Source organism: Hylobates moloch, unplaced genomic scaffold (genome assembly GCF_009828535.3).
Source record: "Hylobates moloch isolate HMO894 unplaced genomic scaffold, HMol_V3 SCAFFOLD_5, whole genome shotgun sequence".
Classification (NCBI taxonomy): Eukaryota; Metazoa; Chordata; class Mammalia; order Primates; family Hylobatidae; genus Hylobates; species Hylobates moloch.
The window spans coordinates 77042658-77057644 of record NW_026652280.1 but is presented as its reverse complement, the minus strand read 5'-3'; the positions used below and the strand labels follow the sequence as shown (position 1 = coordinate 77057644).

The 14987-nt window shown below is 36.0% G+C and overlaps 1 protein-coding gene across 1 annotated transcript; it reads left to right on the top strand.

The window, feature by feature from the left end:
* Positions 1 to 11793: 11793 nt before the first annotated feature.
* On the top strand, positions 11794 to 12830 carry LOC116468198 (olfactory receptor 10Q1). Its single transcript, XM_032151798.2, has one exon. It carries the CDS (start codon positions 11837 to 11839, stop codon positions 12794 to 12796), a length of 960 nt encoding a protein of 319 aa, XP_032007689.1. The 5' UTR covers positions 11794 to 11836; the 3' UTR covers positions 12797 to 12830.
* The last annotated feature ends 2157 nt before the right edge of the window (positions 12831 to 14987 follow it).

The following is a 14987-nucleotide window of genomic DNA, read 5'->3' as shown; positions in this document are numbered from 1 at the left end:
ATCCAGAAATAAATCTATGCATTTATATCCAAGTCATTTTTAACAAAGATGCCAAGATCCTACACTGGGGAAAGGATACCCTTTCAATAAATGGTGCTAAGAAAACTGTATATCCATATTCAACATAATGAAACTAGGCCTCTATCTCTCATCACTTTCAAATATTAAATCAAAATGGATTAAATACTTAATGTAAGACCTGAAATTATGAAACTACTAGAAGAAAACATTGGAGAAATGCTTCACAACATTGTTCTGGGTAAAGATTTTATGGAGACCTCAAAAGCACAGACAATCAAAGCAAAAATAGATGAGATTACATCAAACTAAAAAGCTTCTACATGACAAAGAAAGCAATCAACTCAAAAGAGTACCAGAATGCAAGAAAATATTTGCAAACTATACATCTGACAAGGGATTGATAACCAGAATATATATATGCAACTTTAACAACTTGATAGCAAGAAAACATATAATCCAATGAAAGAATGGCCAAATGATCTGAATAGACATTTCTCAGAAGAAAATATAATAGTGGCCAACAAGTATATGCAAAAATGCTGAACAGCACTAATCATAAGGGAAAAGCAAATCAAAACCACAATGAGATATTATCTCACCCCAATTAAAAAAAGAAAAAATACAGATGCTGGCAAGGATGGGGGAAAGGGGAATGCTAGTAAACCATTGGTAGAAATGTAAATTAGTACAGCCAATATGAAAGTTCCTCAAAAAACTAAAAGTAGAACTACCATATAATCCAGAAATCCCACTGCTGGGTGCACACCAAAAATTAAAAAAAAATCAGTATATCAAAGAGATATCTGCATTCCCATGTTTATTGCAGCACTATTGACAATAGCCAAGATATGGATTCAACTTGTGTTCATTAATGTATAAATATATAAAGAAAATGTGGCATATATACACAATGGGGTACTGTTCAGCTATTAGAAGAGGAATGAACTCGTGTCATTTGCAGCAATATGGATGGAACTATGGAGGCTATGTTAAGTGAAATAAGCCAGGCACAAAAAAACAAACATCTTATGTTCTCACTTATTTGTAGAGCTAAAAATGCTGATCTCATGAAGACAGAGTGTAGAATGATGGTTACCAGAAACAAGGAAAAACATGAGGGAGTGGGCAATGAAGAGAGATTCATTAACAGGTACAAAAATACAGCTAGTGAGAAGGATATGTTGTGGGGGTTGAAAGCACAGTAGAATTACTATAGTTAACAAGTATTTATTTTATGTTTCAAAATAGCTAAAAGAGAAGATTTGAAATATTTCCCAACACTAAGAAATGATAAATACTTGAAGCAATGAATATCCTAATTACCCTGACTTGATCATTACACATTGTGTACATGCATCAAAATATCACATGTACTCTCTGAATATGTATAATTAAATACCAATTTAAAACTGGAATAAAATGCATAGTTCATAGAATATTAGAGATAGAAAGACCCATGGAGTCCATGTAATACTAAATTTCATATCACAAATGAAAAAGCCCATAAAAGAGCTTTCCTACTTGCCTGAGGTCAACAGTTACTAACGGCAGAGCCATGACTAGACCCTAGACCTCCAGATGCCTAGCCTGCTGTTGAGTTAGTTCATTACATATTTCATGATCTCAAGTTGCATTGAATGTCTGCCTTCAACAACTCATTGGAAAAATTTTTCTCGAATGCAACATCAGTAAGTCTCTGTTGGGTAGAGGAAAGGAATGAGAATACTCACTTGAAATCCCCAGACAACAATTTTCTACAGTGACCACAGAAAAGAGCTGCCTGGAAATCTTGCCTTAGTTGATTGACCCCGGAAATTTTTTCAAATATTTTCTCTAGTTAGGTTCAATTTAAGAGGAACCACTGGGGAAATTCCACCTCTTTGGAGACCCATTAACTTTAAAGAGATTTCGTAAAGGATACTAAATAATCTGACTAAATTCAGCAAGACTGGACTCTCAGTAAATCTATCAGAATCTATTTTCTGTCATTGAGAAGATACAGGAATTCTCATTCAGGACTTGAAGTGTGATCATTCTATAGTATCACTCTTCCAAAGGAGGTCCCTCTCATCCTACTCCATCCTTAACCCAAATGTCTAAGATGTGATTCTTCTCCTGAATATCAGCATACAAAGGAAACTTCCCCATTATCATCTGAATACTATGAGGGTATCATATACTGTCTTCTTGTCATTTCCAGGAAATGCTGCACAACATGAAAGTCATGGACCCTCATTCCATTATTCCCTGTCAGAAGATAGAATCTCCCTGGAAGAGCTCATTTCATCATCTATTGCAGGAATTCTTAGTATCTCAGCAAAATGTTAACCAGCTCATAAGTGAATTTGCTTGGGTGGCTGATGGAATGAAGCAAATTTCAAAGTGGTAAGGAAACACCTTAAAAGACCTTTTTATTAGTATGATTTTGACTTTTTTCTAAAAACAATAATAAAAACACAAATTTTATAATGCTTTGTAACTGGTTCATGTACATCAATATTGAATATTTGTGGACAACAAATGAATTGTCAGAGTAAGGGTTACTGTCCACTTTTAAAGATACAGAAAGGGGAGCGCTGATAAATGGTTGAATTTCCTAGCATCGCATGCCTAATAAATGTAAAGCAAGGATGGAATTCAAGTCTTTTGCCTTTTCTATCAGTGTTCTTTCTGTAGGACAATCCTAAAGAACATGGCATGGAACTCCTCTTTTTCAAGCAACATCATTAAATCATAAGCAGCTTCCTGGTGTTATGTGAAAAAAAAATGTATTCTATGGTAAAATGGAGCTGGGAATTTCTTCAGGTAAAAGTAGGCTGGTTGCTTTATATCAGGACTTCACAAAACATTGTGCTAATTGCATTGTTAATATCAGAAAAAGTGTGAATGTTTTCAGATTTGACACAAAGACTTTTATTTCTGGGACATCATGAAAAATTTATGTTCTAAGGAACACAATTTAGAAATGAGCTCCTCAGAGAATGTTTAAATTCTCTTATGCATTGGGTTCTCTTGCAAAGCTGAAATTGGTAATCATGTCTCATAATTCTCTTAAATCCTTCCACATAGCTGAGCCCAAGACTTGAGTTCCTAACAAATACTCAATATTTGCCTGCTTGGTTAATTTATTAATAAGGTACAGTGGCTGTAGAGTCAAGATGAGGAGAGGGTTTTCTGGAAGTTCATAGAAGAAGCACCTATCACTGAGATGTGGAAAAATGAAGATCAGGGAAAGATGACACTGGAACTGAGCTCTGAAGGAAGAGTAGAAGCATGGAGGAGAACAATGTCCAAGGTGAAGGGGGTAGATGATGCAGAGTCCCCAGAGCAAGTGAGATCATGGCAAGGAACTGAAAATTGGTTAATAAACATAGGGCTGCGAATGCAACAAGGAGAATGATAAAAGAATACCTACTACAAATCAGGCAGTGCACTTAATGAGCCTTACTGTTAATCCTCACAATAACACTGTAGAGTAACTATATTATACTCTCTGTCAGTATAAACCTGAGATTCACGGAGATTCATAATTTCATCCATAGTTCTAAAACCGGTAAATGACAAATCCAGGACTCACATTCTTGTTGAGAGATCAAATGTCTCCTAAATGTGTGATTAACTAGGAATGGCACAGCGGTGAGTGCCATTAGAGAAAATAACTTGGGTAAGAAAAATATTGAGGAGTTATTAAATTATTCTACAAATGGCATTTTCTCCCTTGCTTATGTGCATAGCACTAGACTAAGCTTGGGCATGTGTTTCCACTACACAGCCAGAATCATACTAATGTGCCCTTTCTGCATAGCTGTTTGCATGCTTTTAACTAAGTTCAATGTAGATGAAAAGGATATATTGAAGGCACATCTATGTGCTCCACTCTCTGCTAACTAATAAAATAGAATCTGAAATCTGGCCTCAGGTATGCCTATATGTAGCACATGCTTTTGGACAAGGCTTAATCTTGATAAGCCTGAGTTTTTGCATGAAAGACATAAGGGGATAGAACTAAGTATGTCTTGAGTTCCCTTAAAGATATAGAATTTCTATTTTATATATTTTTTCTAAATAAGCATGCATTTAACACATTTGACTGGGCTTTTCTATGGTTCCGTGGCTCCCTGAGATTTTCAAAAGTGCTTCAGTTTTATATGTAAATGTTTATGTATTAGTAGTACACATAGATTACACATTGCAATACTGCCCATCAGCCACTGAGAGATAACTGCTACCTAGGTGAGTTTCTCAATATTATCAAACTTATTGGTTCAACAAGTGTATCAACTGCTTAACTGCTGTGCTTCCTACCAACTGTTTTTCAGCTGAATCCATCCCACCTAGGTTCTTCTTTGTTGCATGTAGTAAACAAAAATATAAAGACTGGACTGAGAAAAACCCCACTTTGTGTGGGGCTAAAACAATCAAATAGCCTAATTGGGTTATAGAAGGAGCCACTGAATATTGGCTTTGAAAGAAAGTTTAAAAGATATGAGATTTAACTTCAAATTAGTTCAAATATGATGAGGATACAGTGGTAAACAAGACAGACATCCTTGACTTTATGGAGCCCAAATATAACTCTGATTGAAATTTTTATCAAACAGGCATTGCCAGGAGTTCATTGTTTTAAGCATAAGCTGTCAGGGAAGCAAAAAGGGCACCAAGAAATCAGTGAATTCTGTGGATGGTGAGGATGACAAGGTTGAAAAGTTCTCTGAGAACTTTGGGGAGGGTAACAGAATAATGAGAATAATAAATACTGCTTATATATTTGCATGGACTTTTAGGTGATAAAATTTTTAATGTTTCATATCATACTATAGGGTGATGCAGATCCAGAAGACAGAAATTTATTTGCACAGAGCTTTTTTGTTATTTTTTAATTTGACAGATGCAAAATAGTATGGAGATTCCTCAAAATATTAAAATAGAACTACCATATGATCCAGCAATTCCACTACTGGGTATATATCCAAAGGAAATGACATCAGAATTCCAAAAGATATCTGTACTCCTGTGTTCATTGCAGCATTATTCACAGTATCCAAGAATGGAATTAACCCATGTGTCCATCAACAGATGAAGAGATAAAGGAAATGTAGTATATATGCACAGAGATCTTTTAGAAATGAAATAAGGGATGGGTCGATGAAATATTTCTATTAAGAACTTTCAGGTGCCACCAACCCCTCACCCATTCGCCAGATAAAAATGTTGACATAAATAAAAATGTCATATATTCCATTCATGCCAATGGACAGGTTACTTCAAGATAAATGGGCAACAGAGTTGAAATTGCATGACAGAATCAATTAATTCTAGTTAAATACTTCAATAAGATGGAAATGTATACAAAGATTGTATCACACGTCTGGAATGATTAACCTAAAAATAATGATAATACTTATTATTACATTTCATGAAAAGCTGGGAGGAAATGTGTGTTTCTACCGCACAATAACATTAGCTTCTCACCAATTTCTCTTTTGATCAAACTCCAGAGTGCAGAATATAACTACCCAGTTACTTCACTGTATTTCATCTCACTGCATATCAAATGTCTTGCTACTAAGAAAAAAAGCAAATGTGTCATCCAAGTGTGAATATATGTCACAACTGATAATATTCAAGAAAATATATAGGGACTTCGAAAATAATTCCCAAAGGAGCTCCAGAAATGGTTTGAATAAGGTAAAATCATTAAAGTCCAAAGCCTTCAAAAGTGACCACTGGAAAGGAAAACACTAATTTGTAAGTATAAATTCTGATGTGTTTGGTTTTTAATAGGTTATAGCCTCACATTGAACATGTGTGCTGATTTTTCCTTGCAACCACTCCACTGTGATATTTTAGCAGACACTGAGCTCTCCCAATGCTACATGTTTTGCTTTATCGACAGCTTATGTTTTTCAGCAAATGCTGCTCCCAGTATGGATCATTTGATGCTCATGTCTTAGTAAGATAGAATCATTTTTTTAACTGCCTTTCTGGGTCAAAAACTATCTTATTTGTTTTTTTGTTTGTTTGTTAAGACGGAGTCTAATGGAGTGCAATGGCTTGATCTCAGCTTACTGCGACCTCCGCCTCCCAGGTTCAAGCGATTCCCCTGCCTCAGCTGGGACTGTAGCTGGGACTACAGGCATGCACCACCAGGCCCAGCTAATTTTTTGTATTTTAGTAGAGACAGGGTTTCACCATGTTGGCCAGTATGGTCTCGATCTCCTGACCTCATGATCTGCCCTCCTCAGCCTCCCAAAGTGCTGGGATTACAGGTGTGAGCCACTGCGCCCGGCCTCTGATTTGGTTTTGACGATATATAATTACAACTTTTCTACTGAAATCTCACTTCCATTTTGTTCTTCTTCCTTTTCTCTCTTACTCTTCTTCTTATTTAAGGTCTAGCAGAGCAACTGTGAGATCTAGGAGGAGCCTCACTCTCCACTCTGGAAAAAGGTAAGGACTGAAGAGTAAATAAATACCCAAGAGAAACACATCACTACAAGAAAAGAGGCAGAAGTGCAGGTACATTCATTGGAACTATGGCTCAGAAATAGTATATATTTGAAACATTTAATCTTCGTAAATTTTTTATAAGGATCCATATTCATATCCTCAATTATATATTAGGGAACCAAGGCTCATCAAGTAATGTGGTCAATGCAAAAATTAAATTAGTAAGTGAAGAAACTGGGTTTCACACCCATATCTAACTTCAAAATCCATGTGACTGACACTACCATCCTTCCTTCCCGACACTAGTTCAGATACCAAAGGATAAAAGTAGACTTTTAATTTATTATATGATTGCAAAATTATGTATGCTCATTACAAAATTTGTAAAAAGAGAAAGCAATAAGCAAAAAGATCCACGATCCCACCCACCTAGCAATACTCATTGTTAATATTTTGAAGTAGGTTGTATTTTTTATGAATAGATATAATTATTTTTTAATTAAATCATGATATAATGCTGCTTTATAATCTGTTTTTTTACGAACCTTCCCAATCTGCTTATTTTTCCACAATGTCATTTTTAGACAATTGCACACTTCCACAAAATTAATAGACTACAATTAATTTAAGCATTCTCCCATTATTGATATTTAGGTTGATGTGATTTTTTACCATTATAATGAAAATGGTGACAAACATTCTTGTCAATGATTTTATGTGCATGTTTAGTTTATAAGACTAAATTTCTAAAAGCAATATTGCTGAATCAAAGTGTATGCATTTCTTCAAGTCTTTCACTATATTACCAAATTGTATTTTACAAACTTTTATAGCAATTTATACTTTCACCAGCATATTTGGGAATACATCTCTCCTTGCAACTTCAATAACACAAGGAATTATCGTTTTTCCATTGCTATTAGTTGGTAAACAGAAAACAGGATTCCATTTTGTTTAATTTTATATTTATTTGAATACTAACAAAACTTAATTTGTATATATTTGTTTGCTTTTGCATGTTTCTTTTTTGAATTTGCATTATTTGTTTTTCTGATAGGTTTTTTATCTGAATTGTCACTTGCTATTCAATTTGCTTATTGTGTTTTTGCCTACAAAACTTTAACATTTTTATTCTGTTGCAATATCAACATTTTTTTGTACTCTGCCCTTTCCTCATTTGGTTATAAATGTCTATCTACCCTGAAATCTGAAAAACATTTCATCTACACTCTCTTCTAGTTTTCTTTTACTTTTAAAAATATTTGAAACCTAAGTCCATTAGAAATAAATTTTGAAACTTTTTTTTTTTTTTGAGACGGAGTCTTGCTCTGTCACCAGGCTGGAGTGCAGTGGCCAGATCTCGGCTCACTGCAACCTCCACCTCCCAGGTTCAAGTGATTCTCCTGCCTCAGACTCCCGAGTAGCTGGGATTACAGGCGGGTGCCACCACACCCAGCTAATTTTTGTATTTTTAGTAGAGACAGGGTTTCACCATGTTGGCCTGGATGGTCTCGATCTCTTGACCTTGTGATCCATCCGCCTTGGCCTCCCAAAGTGCTGGGATTACAGGCATGAGCTACCGTGCCCAGTGAAACATTTAATCTTCATAAATTTTCTGTAAGGATCCATAATGTCTATGCATTAGGGAGTTAACTTCCAAAATGATTCCCTCATTGTGCTAATGCCATATTAGGAAATTGATCCTTTCTAATTGATTTGAAATAGTAAAAATATTTAATATACTTCACATTGAATGTGTACTCTGCTGGGACTGTTCTAAGTACTTTCACAGAATAATTTATTCAAATCTCACAACAACCTGAGAAGATAGGTAAGTGTATTTTCACTGCTATTTTACAGATAATGAAACTTATGCATGTAGTAGATAGTGACAATATATTATAAAAAAGTGATGAAGGCAAGAGACTCTGGAGCCAGTCTACTTATGTTTAAATTGCCATTCCAACACCTACTATCTGGGTGATCTTGGGCAAGGTAGTTAACCTCTCTGTGCATCAACTTCTTCATCTGTAAAATAGTTATAAAAGCCCTTTTATAGAGGGCCATTATGAAATGAGTTAATAAATGTAAAGTGCATAGAATAATGTCTGACAAAATAAGTGCAATAGAACAGCTAGCTATTATTAGTGAGTCTTCCTATTCAATTATTGAGGATCTCTAGTGCCCTACAAGTACTATTTTGATTTATGATATGATAACATATAACATATTTTGTAACTTGTTTGTTACACATCTTAATGTCATGTGATACAAGTTCCACTCTGTTGTTTCACTCTTTTCAACTTTTTTTGTATTTTTACTTGGTTGTTTTTCTAGGGATTTTGATAGGATTTGCATGGAATCAATACATTACTTCAGAGTCAATTAACATCAGAATATTGAGTTTTTCCACCCAGGCACGTATGTGCAAAATTCAGTAGTTTTCTTCAAGTCATTCTACTTGTTATTTATTGTTTCTTCACTGGTGTGTTATTTATCGTTTATTCATTCATTAATTTTGGTTGTTTTTGGGGAGAAGGACATTTTCTAACAGAATCATTGATTTAAAAAAAGAAAGGAAGAATGCACTGTGATTCAAAGCATAAATTACATAATTACCTTAATGATTTTACTTTGATTTAAATCATACAAATTGACATTTATTCATCAACCTTTTGGTATAGAGTCAAGAGCCTTACACTGAGTTTGTATTACCTGAATTCAAAAGCTTTCTTGCCTGGATCATGTGTTAATTCCAGTTTTAGCTTTTTTAACATAAAGTGAAAATTAGACTCATACCAAATATGAATATAAAATTATTCAAAATGTTATTACTTTCCCTCCTAGCCTATTATAATGGTCTGGCTCACACCTTATTCCACAGCAATTATTAGCAGCTTGTAATTATCAAGTATTTCTCAAGCATTTAATTATTAATTTTCATTAAATATATTTATATTCACAATAACACTATTTGATTTTGTAATATTTAATAAAATTACATAAGTACAAAAATAAATGCACATGATACAAGCAGGGTGTGCAAAATCCAACCAATTTATGTACATGCAAGTCAACTTCTGGGTGTAGGAATGTTTATACATTGCGGAGAGCAAGCTCAGATCTCCTGTGTTCAGAGTGTCAGGTTTAGCACATAGTATGTTGTACAGAGAAAATAAGGAGTATTCACCCATCGGATACATCAGTTAAATGAAGATTAGTTAAAAGACTCTCTATTATATTTCATTTGGGACTAAACACCATGAAAACTATTTTATTGGTCATAACTTCTTCAATTTATTCTGTTGTGTTTTCAGTTAGACAATCAAATCTGCGTCTTTTTAAATTTTATTGCATTGGTTAAGTTCTAAAATACAGTGCTAAACAAAAGTGATGCTAGCCTTTCTATGTCACTATATTTATACGTGATTGAATTTTTTTCATTTGTGAATATGAGACTGTCTCTACTAGAACATAAACCCCATTTAGATTCATTTTCATAAATATTTGCTTTTCTCGGTTTACTTTAACCTATTTTATCTTGCAAGCTTGCTCCCATTTTTCTTTGTTTCTTTTGTTCTGTATACTATATTTACTTTTTAAAAATCTTCTGATCATTTGGAGTGGATATGCTGGTTTTTATTCTATCGATGATGATTATTCAGAAATACGTTTGAAATACGTGTTTGGATATATATGGTTGTGACTAATTTCTCTAGTCACATCTAAATAAAATATTTATTGAGTCTTTTTGTACATAGGTTTAGGAAATCAGCATATTTTCATTTCTCCCATCCCTCCCTATCAGTTTTTCTATCATATAAATTGTGGTTTTAAATATACATAATTATTTTAGTTTTTGCATTTTATGCACATCTTTAAAAATTATTCTTAGCAATTCTTTTTTGCTTTTAACAATATTTCACTATTTAATATTAAATATATATTTTATTATTTGCTTTTCCAAAGCATATTATTTTACATTACAACTTTCCCAACCTTAAAGTATATGTTCTGATTAATCTGATTAATCACACAGCAACTCATAGTCTTTGTTGAGGGATTTTTAAAATTATATTTAGAATGAAATAATTCCTAAGCCCTTCCAAATCTGAGAAAGTCTTTCTGTTGCTTTTGAACATAAATCACTAAGGCTTTGATACAGAATTCTTTCACCCCAATTTGTTTTTCTTAAAATTCTGTAGATATTTTGTATTGTCTCTTACATTTTTGTATTAAAAATAAAGTTGTAGTCTAACCTGAAAGTGCTTAATTCATAGGTATTTTTAACTTCCCAGATGCTTGCAAAGCTCTTTCTTATTCTCTTGAATATGTTAATGCATAATTCAATTGTGCTATTGCATTTTTAGTTTCCTCATTGTCTTTTCTTATCTCAGGAAGCTCCACTTTAATTTTAACCTGACTCTGTTCACTTCCCTTTCATTTGAATCTATTTGAGTCCAAAAGTTTAGCTTCCTGTTGGAAATTTAGATAAAATGTTCCTAAGAGAGGAAATATATGAAGAGTACATATCAGAAAAGATTGTAACAAAGGGTGTTTTCCTACTTGTATGTGGAGTCAAAATAACTGAATGTAAAGTGAATAACTTATAGCCATAAAGCAATGGAACGAACAAAGGATTGCCTCAGAACAACAAGAATAACATTTGCAGACATAATGTTGAAGCCAGTTACAACAAAGTACCTGCTTTATCATTTCATATATAAGTTGAAACATAGTTACATCAATCTGTAATGATAAAAGTCAAAAAGTGGTTACTTTTGTGAAGCATAAAGACTGAGAACAGACATGAAGGATGTTTGTAGGTCACTGGAATCGTTCTATTTCTTAATCTTTGTGGTGGTTATACTGGCGTATTTATGATGTTAAAATAAATAAACAAATCAAGCTTCACACTTAGGATTTGCGAATTCCTCCATATGTATGTTATATTTCAATGAGAGTGCTTACTGAAAAAAGTAAATGACAAATTCATTTATCTAATTTTAAAATATGTGCAACCATACAACTCTTCACTGTAATTAAATACAAGCGAAATAATTAAGTCTTATCAATTGGATTGAAAATATCGGGGTGGGGGGAGATATTTCACAAGGAACATCTACATGTGTCTACGTGTCTTGCCCCCAGGAATTTCTGCAGATAACTGTCTATCCCATTCATGAAGATTTCCAAGGAAAAGTATACCAAACCCTCTATCGTGAATTCATTCCCATGCACCGTGATTGGAAACTAGCTACTAAATAGGTAATTCCAAATAAAATTGTACACTCCTGCTTTTACTCAAGAAGTAAAGCAACTCAGCCAAGAAGAGCTCAGTGCGTACTATTCTTTTGCATAAGACATGCCTGTGGGGAAACTTGTCTTCAACCAGTCTGACCCCACTGAGTTTGTGTTCCGTGTGTTCACCACAGCCACTGAATTCCAGGTTCTTCTCTTCCTTCTCTTCCTCCTCCTCTACTTGATGATCCTCTGTGGCAACACAGCCATCATCTGGGCGGTGTGCACACACAGCACCCTCCGCACCCCGATGTACTTCTTCCTGTCCAACCTGTCTTTCCTGGAAATCTGCTACACCACCGTGGTAGTACCCTTGATGCTTTCCAACATTTTGGGGGCCCAGAAGCCCATTTCGTTGGCTGGATGTGGGGCCCAAATGTTCTTCTTTGTCACCCTCGGCAGCACGGACTGTTTCCTCTTGGCGATCATGGCCTATGACCGTTATGTGGCCATCTGCCACCCGCTGCACTACACCCTCATCATGACCCGCGAGCTGTGCACGCAGATGCTGGGTGGGGCCCTGGGCCTGGCCCTCTTCCTCTCCCTGCAGCTCACCGCCTTAATCTTCACCCTGCCCTTCTGCGGCCACCGCCGGGAAATCAACCACTTCCTCTGCGATGTGCCTCCCATCCTGCGCCTGGCCTGCGCTGACATCCGCGTGCACCAGGCTGTCCTCTATGTCGTGAGCATCCTCGTGCTGACCATCCCCTTCCTGCTCATCTGCGTCTCCTACGTGTTCATCGCCTGTGCCATCCTGAGCATCCGTTCTGCCGAGGGCCGCCGCCGGGCCTTCTCCACCTGCTCCTCCCACCTCACCGTGGTCTTGCTGCAGTATGGCTGCTGCAGCCTCGTGTACCTGCGTCCTCGGTCCAGCACCTCAGAGGATGAGGACCGCCAAATCGGGTTGGTCTACACCTTTGTCACCCCCTTACTCAACCCTTTGATTTACACCCTTAGAAATAAGGATGTCAAAGGTGCTCTGAGGAAAGCCATTATCCGTAAAGCAGCCTCTGACGCCAGCTGAAGGCTTAGGGGCACTGGGCTGGGTGTCTGTCTGTTGCTGTGTCAAAGAACTCTAAATGACACAGAATTGTAGTACTTTCCCACACTTTGCACTGGATGTTTCTTTTTTGCCATATTTGCCCCAAGTTCACAATTCGTGCTTATTTTTCTGAAGCGCTTTGACTAAGATATGAAAATTTGGGCAGAACTTACAGTGTAGGAATGCTAGTTTACTTAGCTTTACTTTAAGGATTTGCAGCTCACCTATGTCAATTGCCATATGAGGAACACCCCATACATATTGTGAATAAAGGCTGATAGACATGCTGCCTCCTGGGGAGATGATGTAATTTACCCTGTGAAAGTTGCCTTAAGTAAGGAATATTCAGAAAGACATATTTTGCTCAAATAAACACATTTTATTATTGTTTTGGATATCAGTACGTGACAAACAATAGCTTACTTAATGCATTAATTTCCTTTGCACCATACATCCCAACTGGTTGCTTTCATTTTCTTCATGCCAGAAAGGGGCTAGGAATTTTCTTTCATTGACTAATCACCTACTATGTACCAGCCTTGCTAGGGTACGGAGAATTACATCTGGTCTATGCCAGCCCTGCCTGCATGAGCCCTCTGTGCTGGTGGCTCTCACACTAGTCTTTGCTGTTCCACCTTCCTCACGACCTCCTACACCTTCATGAGGGCTGCTGCTCACAGATCCACTGAGCAGGTAGCACTACTGTGGCACCACTCCTACCTCAGCATAGTTTTGCAGCAGACTGGCTGTTACCTCTTCATGTACATGGGGTTGTGTTCCAACCCCAAATAAACCCTCGGGTAAAATCCACTTCCCTTTATGGTATTCACAGTGGACACCACACGGCTCCGCCTTCTCATTTACACCCTGAGGAACAGCCAGGCCCAGAGGAGTCCAGGCATAGTTCTTACAAGCAATTACCTCTCCCATAACAGCTGAGGGAGGGTGCAATCTATTAGGTGAGGGTCCGGATCCAGATCATAAGCTGATTTTAATTAGCAGCTACAGGAAGAGAGTGAAGATATCTGCCAGTGGATATTAAACTGACCTAAGAAATTGTTATAACCTTTTGGAATCCTATATGGTTACGTTTACCAAAACCCTTGAAAAGTTTCTATTCTTTCATTTCAGAATTCTTATTCTAAAAACATAACCTCAGAAAATTAACAGAATGTCAAACAAAACAAAATATAAGGGTGTTTCTTACATTTATAACATGAAAAGTGATTAAAATCTAATTTCCAACAATATTGGATACAGAAACACAGCATACTAAAATCATTAATATTTAGTAATAAAGGGCAATGTTTATCATTATACCTGTAAGTAATAAAATCAAGATTCAAGCCTGTATGTACAATAAGAGCTCAATTTTATAAAAATATATACATGCATAATGAGGAATAGAAATACACCAAAAAGTTAACAGTTGTTATCTGTGATGTAGAATTATGAATGTTCTAGTTTTCCTCTTTATTAATTTTCCCTGATTTCCAAAATAAGATTGTGTTCCTCTTATAATCAGAAATATAATTTCTAGAAGGAATCTGAGGTTCTTGTAGATTTATTTGGCATATAAACCTCCCATCATCATAGTTCAGATCCACTTTTTATATTTTTTCTAGATTAGGACTATTTTGGTGGGGGGGGTACTTCTTTTTCCCTTTGAAATTGCTTTTGGAGCTACTAATTTTTAACCTGATTTCACACGATGATAAGGAGAAGAACTACAAAGTGTTACATATTCTGGGGACAGTCATTGGATTTAACAATACATTAGAAATGCCTTGCTTTTGATATGGTTTGGCTCTGTGTCCCCACCCAAATCTCATCTCAAATTGTAATCCCTACGTGTAGGGGACGGGGAACTGGTGGGAGGTGATTGGATCATGGAGGCGGTTTCCCTCATGCTGTTCTCATGATAGTGAGGGAGTTCTCACCAGATCTGATGATTTTAAAAGTGGCAGTTTCTGTAAACTAGTTCAACCATTGTGGAAGTCAGTGTGGCGATTCCTCAGGGATCTAGAACTAGAAATACCATTTGACCCAGCCATCCCATTACTGGGTATATACCCAAAGGACTATAAATCATGCTGCTATAAAGACACATGCACACGTATGTTTATTGCGGCACTATTCACAATAGCAAAGACTTGGAACCAACCCAAATGTC